Source organism: Lipophrys pholis (assembly GCF_963383615.2).
Source record: "Lipophrys pholis genome assembly, chromosome: 1".
Classification (NCBI taxonomy): domain Eukaryota; kingdom Metazoa; phylum Chordata; class Actinopteri; order Blenniiformes; family Blenniidae; genus Lipophrys; species Lipophrys pholis.
In genome coordinates, this window is record NC_137635.1 from 5874897 (window position 1) to 5892122 (window position 17226).

Consider the following 17226-nt stretch of genomic DNA (forward strand, 5'->3'; position numbering starts at 1 on the left):
AACACTGTCTGAACGTGTCTTTTCAACGGCGTCCTCAAGGCCAGGTCATGAACTGTGAGGAAAAAGCAACTTTACTTCCCTCACAAACACTGAGATTCTCTCTTTTCAGAGCGATATGCGACATCGGAGCCATTCTTTACCACGAGCTGCGCCGGCTGTCGGTAGGTTTTGTTTACTCCTTGTTAAATTTGCAAGAGTTCCACGGCAGTAAAATTCAATTTCAGAAACATCGGGTCCTTTCACTTTGCATGCCGTGTACTCGCTGGTGCGCCGCAGATATAGTTTGGTATGCGTGTATGTGTGTGTGTGTATGTGTTTGTGTGTGTGTGCATGCGTTAACAAATCTGCCACATTCATTATTACGTGGAGGAAGCCTTGCCCCTCGTGGACACAGGGCACATATATTTTTAATCTGCTCAGTTTTACATACTGTTTAAATGGCTCCTGCATTTTTTATGACTCGCTCTCCCACCGACACGGCAGCCATTATGCCGTCGCTGCTGCCGCCTGCGTTCGCCGCTCGTTGCCTTATTTAGCTAAATTTTTCGCTCCCCGTGATGTCGAAAGGAGGGAATTTGTGTAAAGCCGAGCTGCTAATAGAGCGGCGTTGTCAGCGATCCTCCTCCCCGGGAGCATTAGGCTGCAGTTTTACGGCTCCTGACACCGTGCGAGCAGGAAGGACATTAAAGATGCAGGAGGGTTGAGCCTCGGTGGTCACTGATCAGCGCTGCTTTATGGCAGAATTAAAATGAAAAATCGACCCCCTGCATGTTTGTATCAAGACACTGGCGCATATGATGATAATAGTAATAATGCAGGACAGGCTGATAGATCCCTGTTTCACACAAAAGTTTATGAACAAACTTTATTAACAAACCTGTGACTTTGACATATAACTACACGTCTATCTTTCACCTGACGGCCTGTGACTTCTTCTATTTACTCCCATAAAGGATTTATCATGCACGGCAGACACTGGGTTAGAAAGTTGCTGGATGAGTTAATTGTTACCTCTACAAGCTTTCACTTGTAGTTCCAGGAAAGACTTTCTTTTTATTAGTAGATTAGATTGAGACCGACTGCTTCACTCGAGTGCAGTAATTCTGTCCAACCGTCCCAGAATCTGTGAAAAAGTTCCTTCACTTCGGCCTGAAACTCGAAGGCTTTACCTCCCTGCTCTCCGTCCGTCCCCGCCACCACCACCCGGAGGAGACTTTGTCCCTGGGGAGGGACACATAAATTATTCAAAGATGATTCTGCAGGTTTTATGTGTGTTTTTTGCTCACGGAACACTTTACAGATCATCACATTCGACAGCTCCTCTCACACGCCACAACGTTTCACCTGACAACACCCAATCCGTTAAAAACTATGTGTTGCGTTTCCACTGCAGCAGCAGACACACTGAAAATGATGTAGTTAGTATGCCGGGCCACGGGACGGCGCTGTCGCTTGTTTTGGTAATGAAACAGCACGTACGTATGCACAAAGCAATACGCTATAAACGCGAGAATCTCAAGTATTAAACTACCGATATTGATGGTTAAACTAGAACACAGACCGGGAGTCATACCACTACGGGCGGCCGCCATGTTTTACAGGCTTTGCTTCGATTCCAAGCATGTAGATAAAAAGTATAGATAAGATTTCTTGATGCGTTCCGCTATGGCTCCAGGCGTTTTCCAGGTTGCCAAACAACATTCATAGGATTTGACAGCAAAGTAAGCTGCTTAAACAGGCAAAACAAAACAAAACTCTTTTCCAGGGAAGCTGAGTAGTAGTTCTAGCTGATAGCACTGTGTAATCTATTACATACAGAAACATGTAGAAAAACAACATTTAAAAATGTTTTACAATATATTAATAGAAGTAAATTGTAATCTAAGTACAGAAATTGTATATTTATTTAAGTCTGTCTGAGGATTGGGTCGCTGTTAATGCTTGACCTAATCGAGCTCGTCAGCTCGTTATCCCACCCGGCTGGTCAGATGAGCCTGGAGTCAAATTACAAATATTTCATGCCGTTCAGTCATGAAGCGGAATTTTGTCTTTTTAATCCACTGACAGGAGGCAGAGATGAAAAGGCACGCACAGATTTCTTCTGTGTGAATCTTAAAAAGACAAAAAGAGTTTGATACCAGAGCCTCCAACCATCCATCCCCCAGATGTCATCGTTCTATATTCGGCTGCCGCCTCTGAGGTCTGAGTTGATCCATTATCCGCCCTGAGCCGATGTTACCCAGCCGCCCTCCTCTCCACACTCTCAGCCTTTTGTCGGGCGCACTCTGCTATGTTCTCCTCTTTCGTGTTGAATTCACATCTACCTATTGGCTGTTTCTCGCTCTTCGCTCTGCTCGTGCCTCTTACATGGTCGCACCGGTTCTCAAGGCCTCGCTGTTATGCCATTATATGTTCTGCGTGCTTTAAGTGCCTTGACTCAGTGTGCTAAACCTGACAAGTAAAGGCTTTTTTTTTTTTTTCATCTTATTCAACACTGTAAAGACGATCGAACCCGGCTGTATCAAGGAGGGAGTATATACGGACACGTTACTTGCAGATGAAAATGGAACTCCGGGATTCTGTGTTACTGAATTTCTCATCACAAAGACAGCTTGTTGGAACATGTTTCCCGACTTCAGCCCAAAAGGCGGGCGAGAATGCAAAGTGCAAGTCCCTAACATCCTGGGCAAGCGGCCGCTGACCCAGTGCCTGCGGCCGCCTGCGAGTTCCTCCACAAACCTGGAAAAGGTTGCAGCCGGTGTTTTTAGTGTCAGCGTTGTGAGTTTTATGTTTATGGTCTGGGACGACGGAAGCAAATGGCATCGTGGATGCAGTCGTTGAAAAGTTTAGCGTTCTATTGCTTCTTACTGTACAAGATGTGACGAGCTATTCTCAGCCGCTGGAAGCAGGGGTGACTAAGTCCAAGCTGTGTGTGTGTGTGTGTGTGTGTGTGTGTGTGTGTGTGTGTGTGTGTGTGTGTGTGTGTGTGTGTGTGTGTGTGTGTGTGTGTGTGTGTAGGCGTGATTGTTTCTCCTCGATGCTTGTGGACATCCAACCCCCCCACCCCCCACCCCCCACCCCCCAGCCCTCCTCTTCCCCCCAATGGGGGTTTGCCCTCATCTGGCCCGGGGCATGTGGCGTGACCTCGCGCTCCCCGCACGGCGACATGGCAGCGGCGCTGTGAAATGTCACGTTGTCGTTGCTCACGGACGCGGCGACTCGCAGCTAAAGGTCAGACTGCGACAAGCAGGAATTACAGTTCAGAAGAGCTGAAGTCACTGTCGTCACCGGAGGATTACATTCGTTATGTGTGAGATTCTGAATACTTTATTGGTAAAAAGAAAAAAAAAGAAAAAGCAGAGCAGCTCCTGGTGTTTCTGAGGAATCACTGTTCAGATATTTTAATTGTGGTGATGAATAGTTACTCAAATCTCATATGTGATCCATCGATCTCTGAAAAGAATCTGAATAAAAGAAGTGAAATTAATTAATTTGCCTCCAAAAAATGGAAAATGACTTAAAAAATGATCCACCGTTGCAACTCCTGTACTAGAATCCTATTGTTTAGGTCAAGGGTTCGCAATATTTCTTATCAAACGAGCCGTTTTTGCGATTTTACATTTAAATTTGCCTGAAGCCGCAAAAAATGTAAAAACGAAACGTGTCATCAAAAACTTTGTTACCTGCTAAAAACTGTTGTTGGATTTGTGACCTTTAATAGCAACAACTGAATATATTTTAGAATTTTTTTTTGCCTTTTTTAACAATTTTTCCTTTTTTTTATTTGCTATTTTAGCTATTAAGTGATTTCCCCAAAAGTTCTAACAGCTTGAGCTATTCTAGCAATTTTAACCATTTTGGACTTCTTGTTTATTTTTAATTTTTTGTGGTTTTAGTTGTTTTATCCGTTTTTAGTAATCCTTGCTGTTTTAGCTATTTAGCCCTTTTTAGCCTGGAGATTAGACGATTTTTGAAAAATAATCAGTATATATATATATATGTATGTACAATCAAACATGCTGCCATCTTGTTTTCTCCTTGAAGCACCACCGTCTACCTCGTCTTCATTGAGCTGACATGAATTGAAACACATAATGAATCGAGATCGATTGGCGTCTGCAAGAATAATAATCCAGAAGCCAGATCAAGGTCAGATGGAGTGAAATGAATATTTTCCAACACTGAGAAGTGCTGCAAGTCGTTTTTATTTATTTATTATCACACATACAACGTAATATTCACGCTCTTAACACTCTGCAAGACTCTCCCTCCCAGTGTGGATTATTAGAATCATATGAATTATACAACACTTCAGTATCATGTGGTGAGTGGTTATTTAGTTTTCAGAAGTAAAAGCACTTGTGGTTTAAGAAAGAAATTAGTGTCATCTCAGTTGTTTGTCCAGATCTTCATTTCAATTGGTGGGATGAGGTGGTACAGCAGATTTCAGTCCCTGAACGTCTAACGGATTTCTCAGAACAGTTTGCGTGCATCGCATTGTGCTTGATTTACTAAAAACACTTGAAGACAGGACAGCGTTTCAAAACAGGAAACAACACAATAGAGGTCAAGGCTGCACGTTTACCGCTACTTCCTGCGAGGCAATCTCTCCAAATAGGTTTTTTTTTTGTACTTTACTCTCTGCGTTTGCTATTTTCTCTCCTGTGTTTTGTTTTTTGTCCACTTTTTTTCCAAATAAAAGCATTTAAAGAAAAATAGTTTTATTGCCACTACAATGGCCTCCCCCTGATGAAAACATGGCAACAAAGAAAAACAACAAGCAGAGTTTTGTTTTGCTGGAAATGGACAAAATAACCCCTCATAGAGCTCCTCGGGAAAAAAAACGCTCATTCTCTGTTTTCATTGCATTGTCCTTGTGTGCGGTGCAAAGCCGGACAAGAATTCACCAATAAATTAAGTTCAATGTGCGATGCGGCCGGCGGCCGGCGTCCGGCGGCGTCCCTACATGAGCACGCAGCTTTTGGCCCGGTCCTTTCTGACGGCGGGCGGGCGCTCGTGAATCTCAGTCCGGGGGGGCTGCTGGGAGACGCGCTTAAGGCCGCGGCGCGAGCCGGCGCGCTTCAGCTGGGGCCGGTGGATGCTGGAGACGGACGACAGGGTGGTGACGTGGAAGACGTCGCGGACGCTGTTCTCCGAATACTTGGAGGTGCACTCTGCGTACGCCACGGCGCCGATCTGCCTCGCCAGGTTGGTCCCCTGGAACACAAACACCCAAGACAACGTTTCAGTTCAGCCACTTGGATCCTTCCTCTACTTCCTACAAGTGGACGTCGAATAAAGTGGTTTTATTTCAGGTGATTCAATTGAAATGTCGAGTTAAAACGCCACTACTGCTTTTAGACTGAATTCATCCATTAAAAGGTACAGTTCAGGAGAGCAAAGTACTCTGCAGAACAATCTATATTTAAGGATTGTTTGGATTACGCTGCAACCTCTAAGCATGTCATCATTAGTGGTCATGATTAAAATCTGCAAATGTTTTGGGAAACGGGTTTAATTATTCGAGTGAAAAACGAAAGAAAGGCCAATTTGTTCCGTATTGTGCAACAGAAACTAAAATAAATTAGGTGAAAAAGGCACGTTTGTTCAGTTGCCAAGTAACATGTAAATTACTGCTAAAAAAAAAGAATCTTGTAATAATAAAAATAGATCTACCAGGAGGTGAAGACTGCTTGTGGAAATATAGTCACAAAAAACAAACCCTGAAATTCTACTAAAATGTCTTTTATATAATGTGATAAAAAGGTGATTTTGTTTAATGTGTTGTGTGATAAGTGGTGTCAAACACACAAAGCGGACACGACACTGAGATATCAACATGAAATCCAGCAAACTAGTCTCAAAGCCACACTGTCAAAATACCCAGAATGCAACAGCCATTGAATAGCTATGGCTATTTTCTGGACATTTCACTGTAATTTGCACCAGAAGGTTTAATTGAAATTTGCTTTATGTTGAGATTGTTGTCGTTTTCAGTTGTAATTGTTTGGTTTTTGCACAAATATATAGATTTCCATGTCCTATACTCTGAGCCATGACAAAGAAAAACTTTAAAGTTTAAATTTAAAGGGGTCATATGACGTAAAATTCACTACCTAAAAGTTTTCCCACAGTACTTCTTGTCCACGCCCCAGAAGTGAAGACAGTCTGTCCTCTCTCTCCCTGGCTTGTTTCAGTTTTTAAAAAGTGTGTTGCTCCAACCAGCCAATCAGAAATCAGACCCTATATAGTGTCATCGGGGGTTTAGCCAATCCCTATCAAGGTAGGCCCTCCCTTTGACTCCTCTCACAATTAGGCAGCTCTGCTCTGGCACATGGCACCACAAGAGGAAGTACTTCCTCCTCTTCCCAAGATGGGCATGTGTGGGCGGAGCCAGTCCTGCTCACACAGACACAGCAGATTCTGAATGCAGCTCCTATGATCCAATATTCAAATGGAGGAAAATCAAGGAGAAGTCAGCTCCGATATAGATATTAATTCTTTATCTTGTCTTTTCTCCTCTAGTCTAGTTAATCACTGTAAAAACTACAATGCATGTTTGACAGTATTGTTATTCACCGTATTAATAGTTTCATAGCACACATCTCTAGTATTTCACGATACACACGGTTATTTTATTTGTCCTGCTGTTTGCTGAAGAATAACTCTCCAAAACTACGATCCGACACAAAGTGTACAAGCTGGAGCCGCCTGCCGGACATTAGTATTGATTATTGAGTCTTAAATGTCTTCAAACTGCGTCGGGCCACAATCAATATTAAACATCCATACAACATTATGTTTTTTTATGTGATCGTTCTAAAAAGCCACTTTATTCTTGGAGTGTAAATAAACATTAGCGGCGAATACATTTATTTATTTATTTGTTTTTTAAATGTGTATAATACTTTGATTAAAAAATACACTTATGTTCTGTCCTCTTGTGTTTGAGTCGTATTAGTTCTTCATATTCTGGCGATGGAAACCCTGAGCCATCAGGCATATTGACTGATATCACTCCGCCTCTGTGAGGAAACATGGAGGGCCTGGGCTGTACGAGCTGAGAGGCTGCGTTAGTTCTGATTTCTGTATTAGTGGAGACGCTCCAGCACGTGGACGTCTTCATTCTGACGCCCCTGAGCCGATTGCAGCTGCGGTCGCAGTTTGTTTTCTGGTGACGGCGCTGCTTTTACATGGAACGCCCTCCACTTCCAAGCACTATAATTGATCATTTTCTGTTCAGTCAAGCAGGTCTGATCACAATATCGCCTTTATTACACTCTATGTTTGTTGCCAAGATGAAGTTTTTTATTCGTTTTTTTTCTTTATATAAAACTCTAAAGATGCTGTCCAGCTTCAGTTTGTTTCTGCTCATGAGTCACACTTGAGTATTGTCTTTGCACATTGTCCATACAAACTACTTAATTATTCCCACATACTTTTTAGCTAAATTATGTTGGGATCTATATATATATATATACATATTTGTGATAAACAATTTTGTGCAATAGATTTGTGTAGGTAGAACTTGTATTTATCTATATATTTCAAATATTTATACTGTACTTTTGTCCAATTTTGGGGTTTTTAATTGTTCACTATAATGCCACTCTTTGATATTTTTACTGTTTTTTTTAATTAATTAATTTATTTTTAATGAGGACCACAACGGGAATAAGTCTTATGACTTTTTGTGTCATCCTCTGGTTTTTTTACGCGTCATCAAAATGATTAATATACGTCTGTATGTTTTATTTTGTATGCACATGTAGAAACTTTGAATACATTTCTTTTATTGACATTTTGTCTGAGTCAGTAAAACAGTTGAGTTTCTAAAATGTTCTGTCTCATAATGGTTTGGAAAGAATTAGATGAATGAATGAATGAATGAATGAATAAATTATAGTAAAAGTCACTATTTTTCATCGTTGTGATAGGAAGGTTGGATTCTGAAGCCTGAATGTCTGCAACGCAGCGCGAGCAAGGAAATACATAATAAATAATAAAAGGGAGCGTCTCCATGGCGACAGACGCTGCTCTCCTTTCACCTCCTCCATGAGGTGCCTCTCTCATCCGCTTTGTAAAGGACATTTATATTGGCAGTTTTTTTAGATCTATCCTGAAACGTTTTGCCGTTAACGTCTCAAAATCTAACCGATTGGTCTTTTGATGATGACAAATCATCCATGAAGATTTCAAGCAATTTGCATGAGTAGCTTTTGCGAAAAGTTGATAAAATAGATACAAACCCCCCCCCCCCAAATAATTAATTAAAGAAAAATTTAATGAATAAATACATGTAGACAAAAAAAAACCTTTTATGCCCACTTCGCTGGTCACCAAACTTTCATTGGTGAAGGTAACAACAGCGCCAACTTGTGGCCCGGCATGCTAATTACATAGTTTTCAGCGTTTTTTCCGTTTCCAAGTGAACAGACATCGTTTTCAAAAAGTTGCAGTGTAAAAGGAGCCTCAATGAATTTCAATGCAGACAGTTTCACAGTGTGTGTATTTCACTTAAGTATTAAACTCTGTCAACTTTTTATTGACTAATCAAACACAGATCATTTGAATTTTTCTTCCTACTTTCTATCTGTTCTAGTTCATCACTGCTTTTTTTTTTTTTTTTTTTTTTTTTAAATGTAGTTTAGCTTTTCAATGGTTCATTTCACATCGATCACACACACCCGACTCACTTGTGCATTCTGGAAGTAAGAGGACGAAAGTGATATAAAAATACATGGCAGGGCGCCACAGACAGGAGAGGAATTCCGGACCACATAATAAAAAGCGAGTGCTGGCAGGAAAATTGTCAGCCACGTGGCTCAAAGTGAAGCAGATTACAGTGATGATGGAAACGTAAACACTCCTCATCCGACGCCTCGCTTAAGTGTTTCAGGACGACTTTGAAGAGCAAAACAAACCGGAAAATGTACTAAAGTAATAAAAGCGTGCACTCTGGTCATTCAGTGTGAATGCAGTAAAAGACACAGGGACGGTGAATGTCTCTGTCTCCAGGTACAAATGAACAAATAAGACGGTTCAGTGTCGTCAAAGGCTTCTGCAAACTTGTATAAAAACTAATTTCTTCCAGGAAACTTATCAGAGATCTTGACGAAAACCAATTCTGACACCATTTGCTGACGGCACAATAAAGGTCGTCACCTTTGCTTTGTCACAGGTACGGAGGAAATAATAATAATTCGGTGACAAAGCCCCCCAAAAAATTGGGAATTCACATTTACATGAAAATAAGCTATTAAAATTCATGTGTGCCGCCGTTCACTGCTCCAGGACACAAACAAAAACAACCGTATTATCGCACATCCGGCTGTTTGTCTGCCGCTTTTGTTCAGTCGCAGCTTCTTTATACTTTGCTTGTTGGAGTTCCGATCTGAAGCAGACGTCACGCCTTCAATGTGTTTCCCCGGAGTTTTGTTTGTGTTTACGAGGACAGTAACGGGTGTTATTTGTCTGGACTGATGCTCATTAAAAAACTGAAGGTAAATCAGTGTTACAACAGGAAAAGGAAATTACAAACGACTTCGCATTTAAAGCCGCACGTTCCAATTATTATGAATTAAACAGCCGCTGTTCAGTTTTTTAAAACTGCAACCCGATTCCAAACAAAGCTGCGACGATGCCGAATTGTCCGTCGTCTTTACTGTTTTATCCAGAACCCAATCGCACTGAGGCCACGTTTACCCGGGCTTTCACAAAAACAGATATTTCCTCCTCTACGTTTAAAAATAATAATCTTCATTGACACGGACCTGCATTTACACCTGGTGTAAAGCTGCTATGAGCATTCAAACCTGTAGGGGGCAGTGTAACAAGAAGATTGAAGCCATGATAGCCTCACAGAATCCTGGAAAAAAAAACGTCACTGATTGTGACGTGAATATCTGCCTCCCCTCATTTAGATGCAACACAGAGTTTATCCAGAAAAAGACTGAGATGATTCATTGATTGTTTCACAATCAGCGAATGACATTTGACCTTCGTAACTGGAAAACACCAGCGTGTTTTAAACAACAGTCCGACTCACCTGCTCGTGTGTGACGGGGATGAGTCTGTGCTTGGAAAGCTCCCGCAGGACGTTGATGTCCGTCCTCATGTCCAGCTTGCAGCCCACCAGCACCACTTTGGCGTTTGGGCAGAACTCCTGCGTCTCTCCTTGCCACTGCGAGTCCAACAGACAGAACACTCGTCAACTCCGGATACCTGGACGTCACCGTCACCATGTGTGAGCTGGTGAATGTTATTACACCGTTACACCGGTTTTCATGAGATATTTGGGTTGTTAGGACTGGGGTTTTTTTTAACACAAATTTTCTCTGATTTATCAGTTTATAGTGGAGTGTTGTGCCCAACGGGAGGAAGTGGAAAGTTATTTTCGTCATGAAACGGTTTCATGTCTTTGTGCTTTGTGAGTGTTTTAGTCCGTGTTGGATTCATGAAGGATTCTATTTTTGGACTTTCCGGTGCTTAAGCAGGTTTTTAACTGAACCGCTGTGAGTGACAGACTGAACTTTCCTCCATTTTTCCACCTGTGGCCTGCAGCGGCACGCCGACAGGCCCTTCCACTTTCTTTTTGCCATTTTCACTCGGTCAGCAGTGGAACCCCAGCAGCCGCCGCTCTCCGTGACCTCCGTCACATTCACCCGTCAGTCCTGCTTCGGTTTACACGACTCAAAGACGAGTTGGTAGGAAGGGAACAGAGTTCAGGACATTTACGTCACAGTGAAACATCTTCATCTGGAGCAGACCCAAACCAGCGCACAACAGTGCAGTGGTTAGTGCTGTCGCCTCGCAGCCAGAGGGTTGTGGGTCCAAGTACCTGCTGGGCCTTTCTGTGTGTAGTCTGCATGTTCCTGCTATTTTTACATTTTCACTGATTTTATTGCATTTATACCATGTTTATATTGTATTTTTCCTATTTTGTATTGTTCTTAATTGTTTCTACCGTTTTTAACTGTGTTTGTACCATTTTCAGCTGTTTTTATTGTGTTAATACTGTGTTTTAACTGTTTATACGTTTTTTTTACAATTTATACTGTTTTAACTGTGTTTTTGTACTGTGTTTCTACTGGTTTTTTTTATTGTGTTTTCACATTTTGTAACTGTGTTTTCCCCATTTTTAGTTGTGTGTTTATTGTGTTTATACTGTGTTTACATAGTATTTTCACTATTTCTACCGTTTTTAACTGTGTTTTCATAGTTGTTAACTGTGTCTTTACTGTTTTACGGCGTCTTTACTGTTTAAATTGTGTTTTTGCTTTTTGTTGTTTGTTTTACAGTTTTTATAAAGTTGTTTTTTTTTAACTACTGACCAACAATCGCCCTTCTAGGGACAAATAATAAAGTTCAATTTGGCCTGGCGACCCGTCCAGGGTGTATCCTGCCCTCGATAAATAAAGCGATATAGAAGATTGATGGGTGAAAATTTCACAGGAAGAAGATGCAAACTCCACTCAGTCTGACCGCCAAACTCAAACCGGAGCAAGCCACCGAGCTAACCACAACATCCTTCACATTATTGTTTCAAATGTTGACGTCCAAAGCGCCACAGTAATAAATACCAGTGCAGTGAACTGTCGTTGCTTTGTTGGAGCAAAATGCTCGTGGTCAAACGCTTCATGAAGAGAAACAAACACGACAATAGACTCGAGACTCGAGCTGTTAGACTCTTTCTCTCCTTCTCACTGTGACTCCTTTCATTATCTCCTCGCGCCGTGGCAGAGGCGGCCACTCCGAGCACTGTTGTTCCATTTGTTTCCCCTCACAAAGAGATCTTTTTCTGCTGGACGCCCGAGTCGCGGCGCTCCAGCGTTCTGTTGTGCAGAGTGAGCTGTCGCCTTTCAACGGGCCTCTCTGCTAAACTGTGTGCAACTGGTGAACAGCAGCAATTTAGATGAGTCACAAAGGGCCGTGGGACGAGCGGCGTATTGTCAGCATTGATGTTACGTATTGGCGAACGGCATAAAGGCGCAGAATGGATGCCTCTGGAGCGTCGAGTTTGCTTTAAAAAAAAAAAAAAAAAAGGAGCAAAATCAAACTTGTTTTGAGTTTTTTTTATTTTCTCCGTTTACCTGAACTGATGTGCACGTTAGAATATTTGCATTCCACGTAACTGCACTTTGAAAATATTCTCACAAAAACAACCATTTGGAGACGCAACTAAAGCCGACGACCAACAGATTGTTGACATTTACTGAAGTTACTGAAATTACTGAAGCTGAGTGTTTGGCTTGTGTGTCGTGTGATTGCATAATGAGTTACATGAAATGTGTAACGAGTGAGTGCTTAGAAAATTTTATTTTATTTTATTTGCATGCCTGACTTGTTTCCCCCCCCCCCCAAAAAAAAACTCTCCTGGCTAAAATGGTTAAAAAGACTAAAACTACAAAAATTTATTTTCAAAAAAATTTCAAAAAGAAGAAACAAATAGGAAATTTTTTTTAAATAAAAATTACATTTTAAAATAAAACTAAATAAAAGGATGATTGGCTAATATAACAGTTTTTTTAAAAGATAAAAAAATAAGAATTAATTAATTAATTGCTGAAACGTGTGAAACTGTCAGGGATGAAGAAAAAACAGGTAAAACGGTTAAAATGGTAAACATGACTATAATAAAATTTTGGCTTGCTAAAAAAGTAAAAACTGCTAAATTAGACAAAAAGCGTCTGCGGGTCGAGGTTCAGTCGTTGAGATGTTCAATCCGACCAGCAGTGGGAGTTTAGAAATGAAATCAATTCCTTCGTGTTGGCACTGTCACATTCAACTAGATGGAGTTTGTGACTTTTAGCGATTCTTCCGCCGTCGTTTGACAGAATCAAAGTGTCGTGGAGTAAAACTCAAAGTCAAGGCCGAGCAGCTCGCGTGGCAGCCGATGCTCTCGGTGAGCGAGTGAGTCTGAACATGAATATATTGAATGAATACATGAATCAGAGCGTCGAAGCACAACGAGGCGGCTGAAGCAGAGAAAGGAGCGAAACGTCCATTCGCTCTTTGTGGTCGTGGTGAAATCGAATGTTTTGCACAGGAACTGAATAGAAACTTATTCTGCTGCAATATAAACTACATTTATCACCTCACCTGATGCCAACATGCTTTAGAGAGGAAAAGCAGTTTTCAATTCAAACACACAGTGATAATTAGAATTAAAAATTTTATCCATTTTGTAAATAATAGATGCTTGAATAAAAAAATAGAGTGTAGAGTGGAAAACTTCTCCTGGAGCTCCTATCGAGGTTTTCTTTGATATTTTTAGTTTGCTTGGTGGTTTGGGCCGGATCGCATTTGGTTAATTGGCTTTCAAGTAAAAACGGAGGAGTCTGTTTAAAGTACTTTAAGTAGTTATGACAGCCTTTGAATTCACAGTTTATGAATTGATCCTGTCATAGACTTTCTAATCCAAAAACACTCATTATAATACATTTTAAAAGACGCTCTGTGTGAATCTGTATATATATTTTTATTCCAACATGTGCGTCTACTCTCTCCTCCTCCCACGGATTTGTTTTGCCACTGTGCAACGTCTCGAGACGTCAGTGTCCTTCAGCGACATGCGATCGTTTGTAAGCTTGTCATTCAGACGCTTTCACATTTCATATTTTTCTACATCGACTGCTTCGTCATTGACGTAAAGCGCCGGAGGAAGCGGCGCCGCCAGAATAAAAGCTGTGCTCTCTCTTTTCCTCATTCTCCTTCTTCTTTCCCTCGTCACGTTGTCTAGATTTCTCTCGCTTGTATTTAACAACCACTTGAAAATGAATCTTCATGCTGACCTGGGTTGCCAGATATGGCGGGTATCCCCCAATTGGGGAGCCAGACTTTCAACTTTATTTATTTTGTGTGTTCATGACGTGTTCTTTATTCCACATATCATAGTTTTGCGGTTTAAACATGTTTCCTGGGCTGGTCTTTATCGGGGTGTTTGTGTTTTTACGTGTCAGATGGAAATGGAAATGGACAATAAGTCGCCCGGAGACGAAAGTGGAGCTTAAACATTCAAATTAGATTCTTAAGATCTTCGCCCCAGATACACTTCACTTGTTTCTCCCTCTAATGTTCGACCCTTCACCATGTCACTATGGCGTTGGAACGTCAAGTTGTATTCACCACAACGCCGAGGTCAAAGGTCAAGTCGGTTCTCAAGTTGTCGATGTGAGAATTCACCCGCCGTGAAAGACGAGTGTGTTGTATCGCATTGACCATGTCGCTGATGAGTGATGGTGTGTGTGTGTGTGTGTGTGTGTGTGTGTGTGTGTGTGTGTGTGTGTGTGTGTGTGTGTGTGTGTGTGTGTGTGTGTGTGTGTGTGTGTGTGTGGACTGAGAGGAGGTCAAATGTCTCCTCAGGAATTTACATTTTACGAAGCTTCAAAATGCCGTCAAATAAAAAAAAACAAAAAAATCCAAGAAGATGAAAGTGCGTTTTAAATATCCACATCAGCCACAATTTTCGATCCTCAGCAGCGAAAGCTTGGACAGAAACTTTCCCATTTCTGTATTTACAGTAAATATACACTGAAGTAATAAAGAGGAAACCAGTTGTTTCCACTGACAATACCACTTTTTGGAAACATTACGTTCCTGTTTCCACGACAACGAATACGATTGTATCCGCAAAGTTTTTACCGCGGCGCCCAAAGTGGAAAGATTCTTTCATGGTCAGGATTCCTTCCTGCAGAGACTGATGGAGGCGACGGAGCCTGCTACTGCATATTTCTCCCTCCCGTTGTAAATACTTCCTTCTGCTCATGCGCCAGTAAACAAACATGGCCGACCCGTAGTGGTTTGACTCGCGGCCGTATTCTAGTTTTATCCCCCAATAATTAAATAAATAATAATAATTAATAGATGTCTGCGTCCGATTCCTCATCGGGCCATACCGATGTTTTTGATTTTGTTCATGTTTAGAGTGTTTCGTTCTCTGCACACGTGTGGTGTGTGGTTTCATTAGAAAAACAAGCCACAGCGCCCTCCTGTGGCCCGGCATACTAACTACATCGTAAAGATTGTTTGAGAGATTTGAATGATTCACTCTGGTCATTTCAGTAAAAAAAAAAATGACAGATTAAAAAAGACATTCAAGTGTTTTGAATTTAGACAGAAAGCTGTAGACATTGAAGAAGAATTTTTTTTACCCCTAAAATATTAACTGATATTTATTTTATAATAAAGGTCATATTTGGGAGAATAGCAAAACATTACATGATCATTAGTCATATTTTTACCGTCTACTGATCTACTCAGGAGAGGTGGGGATAGAGAGTCATGCCTTTTGCCTACATTTTCTACTTTTCTTCTACTGCCTTCAGAAAAACAAACCAAACAATATTCAGTTTTTCGACATGACGCTGACCTTCTTGAGGACGCTGTCCAGCGTCTCTGGACGGCTGATGTCGAAGCAGATGAGCACGGCGTCCGAGTCGGGATAAGCCAACGGCCGCACATTGTCATAGTAGGCCGAACCTGCGGGGAAGAAACACACACACACACATATGAACAAACACATCCACGTGCATTGTATGCGATTCAGTTACTTCTCCAAAGAGTTCACTTTTTTATCACTAAGTGAGTCATTATGAAGCGCGTTTGGCAGTAATAACTATGATTAAATGTAATTACCAGGAACCAAGCCACTCTGCGGATGACGAGGAAGGAGTGGGTGTGATTCATCGCTTTGCGCAGAGAGGCCTCGTTCACAAACTCCCGTCTGCATCTCGATAAAAAGAAATCCCGCAGACCGACATGTGACAGTGATATAATGAGCGGCGCACACAAAGCGTCACCTGGTATACCAGAGGGGCTTGAGTTTTTGTCTGCGGGGGGGGGGGGGGGGGGGGGGGGGGCCCAATGAATTGAGCATTGTGACCTGGGCCAGGGGACACATTCCTGTCCGGAGAGGACAACATTCCCTCCGTGCTTCCAGCATTGTGTCCAACGCCGGGTCTTTTTGTTGGCCACTAAACAAAAATGCCCTCCACAGGAAATTCCCATCGAGTCCGTCGGCAACCGAGTCGCCGCCACACGTACATCACAGGAAAACACGGCGCTCACATGTTGAGGTTGATGCTTTTAGTCTTTTAAAATATCTGTTCCATGCAAATGTGCAATAAAAAACAATGATTGACTTAAATAGACTCATTCTAAAATCCTTTAGCAAAAAATAAGCAGTAAAAACAAATCAATAATACATGTTGTCTGACTTATTTACAAAGTTTTAAACGACATGAGACCAACAAAAATGCTCTGAATTATTTCACTGCAGACTTAAAACTATTTTCTTTGAATTTGAAGAGAGAATTTATAGAATCTATTTGCTGCTGAGTCTTCATGTGGCACTTTGGCCCTTCTGTAGTGGCTGCCTGCACCTTTCACTAAATTATACCTTCATAAACTTTTTATCTTGTTTTTCAAAAGGACTATTAACTCATGGCAAAAAAAAAAAAAGGGGGGGCCTTTAAAAAAAAAAGACACAACTAAAATGGCTAAAGTGGGGAAAACTAACCAAAACCACAAGAACTGAGAGGGAAGAAAAACGGCTAAAATGGCTGAAAATGACCAGGATTTCAAAAGTAGAAAAGTTTTAAATTGGAAAAAAATAAAAGCACAAAACTGCTTTAAAAAGAGCCAAAATGGTCAAAACAGCTAAAATGTCAAAAGTGTAATAAATATAAATACTAGAAAAGAAACAGCTGAAAATGGAATGAAATGTTCCCCACCCTAAATTATAATTGAAACTTCATAAATGCACCATAAGATACTGTTTTTGTGTGTGTATCATAACAATATATGAAACTTCCGAAACTGTTCACCTCAATTTAAAGGTTAAATGTGTTTTACGATTCCAGGTAAACTTGATTTGGTGGAAATTGATAAAAAGACTCCTGAATACCAGCCCAACGACTTCCAACTATATATTTATATATAAATAAGAGTATTGTGAGTGTGAATGTAGAACGATACAGAAATATAAATAGTGCTAACTAACTAACAACAATTAAATAACTGATGCATTAATAAATAAAATGTTTAATTTGGTTAACAGACGGTATAAATGATTAAAGGAGGAAATGAATAGATGATTCTTCTGTAAAATGTGACATGTAGTCTCTAAATCTTGATTACGCAGCCCGGAGCTCGACACTCGGTGTTGTTGGGGTCAGCGTGTGATCAGAATATGCAAATTACCCTAGTGGTAGGCTACCGGAAGGT

General features: G+C 41.1%; 1 protein-coding gene across 1 annotated transcript in view; it reads right to left on the reverse strand.

Moving 5' to 3' along the window:
• Positions 1-4161: 4161 nt before the first annotated feature.
• LOC308110891 (rho-related GTP-binding protein RhoN-like) overlaps positions 4162-17226 on the reverse strand; it is a 47339-nt gene continuing 34274 nt past the window's right edge. The window contains exons 3-5 of the mRNA XM_080465511.1: positions 15371-15480; positions 10049-10183; positions 4162-5217 (exon numbers count right to left, since the gene is read on the reverse strand). Coding sequence (XP_080321637.1) covers positions 4963-5217; positions 10049-10183; positions 15371-15480 — 500 coding nt within the window. The 3' untranslated portion in view covers positions 4162-4962. The remainder of the gene's footprint in view (positions 5218-10048; positions 10184-15370; positions 15481-17226) is intronic.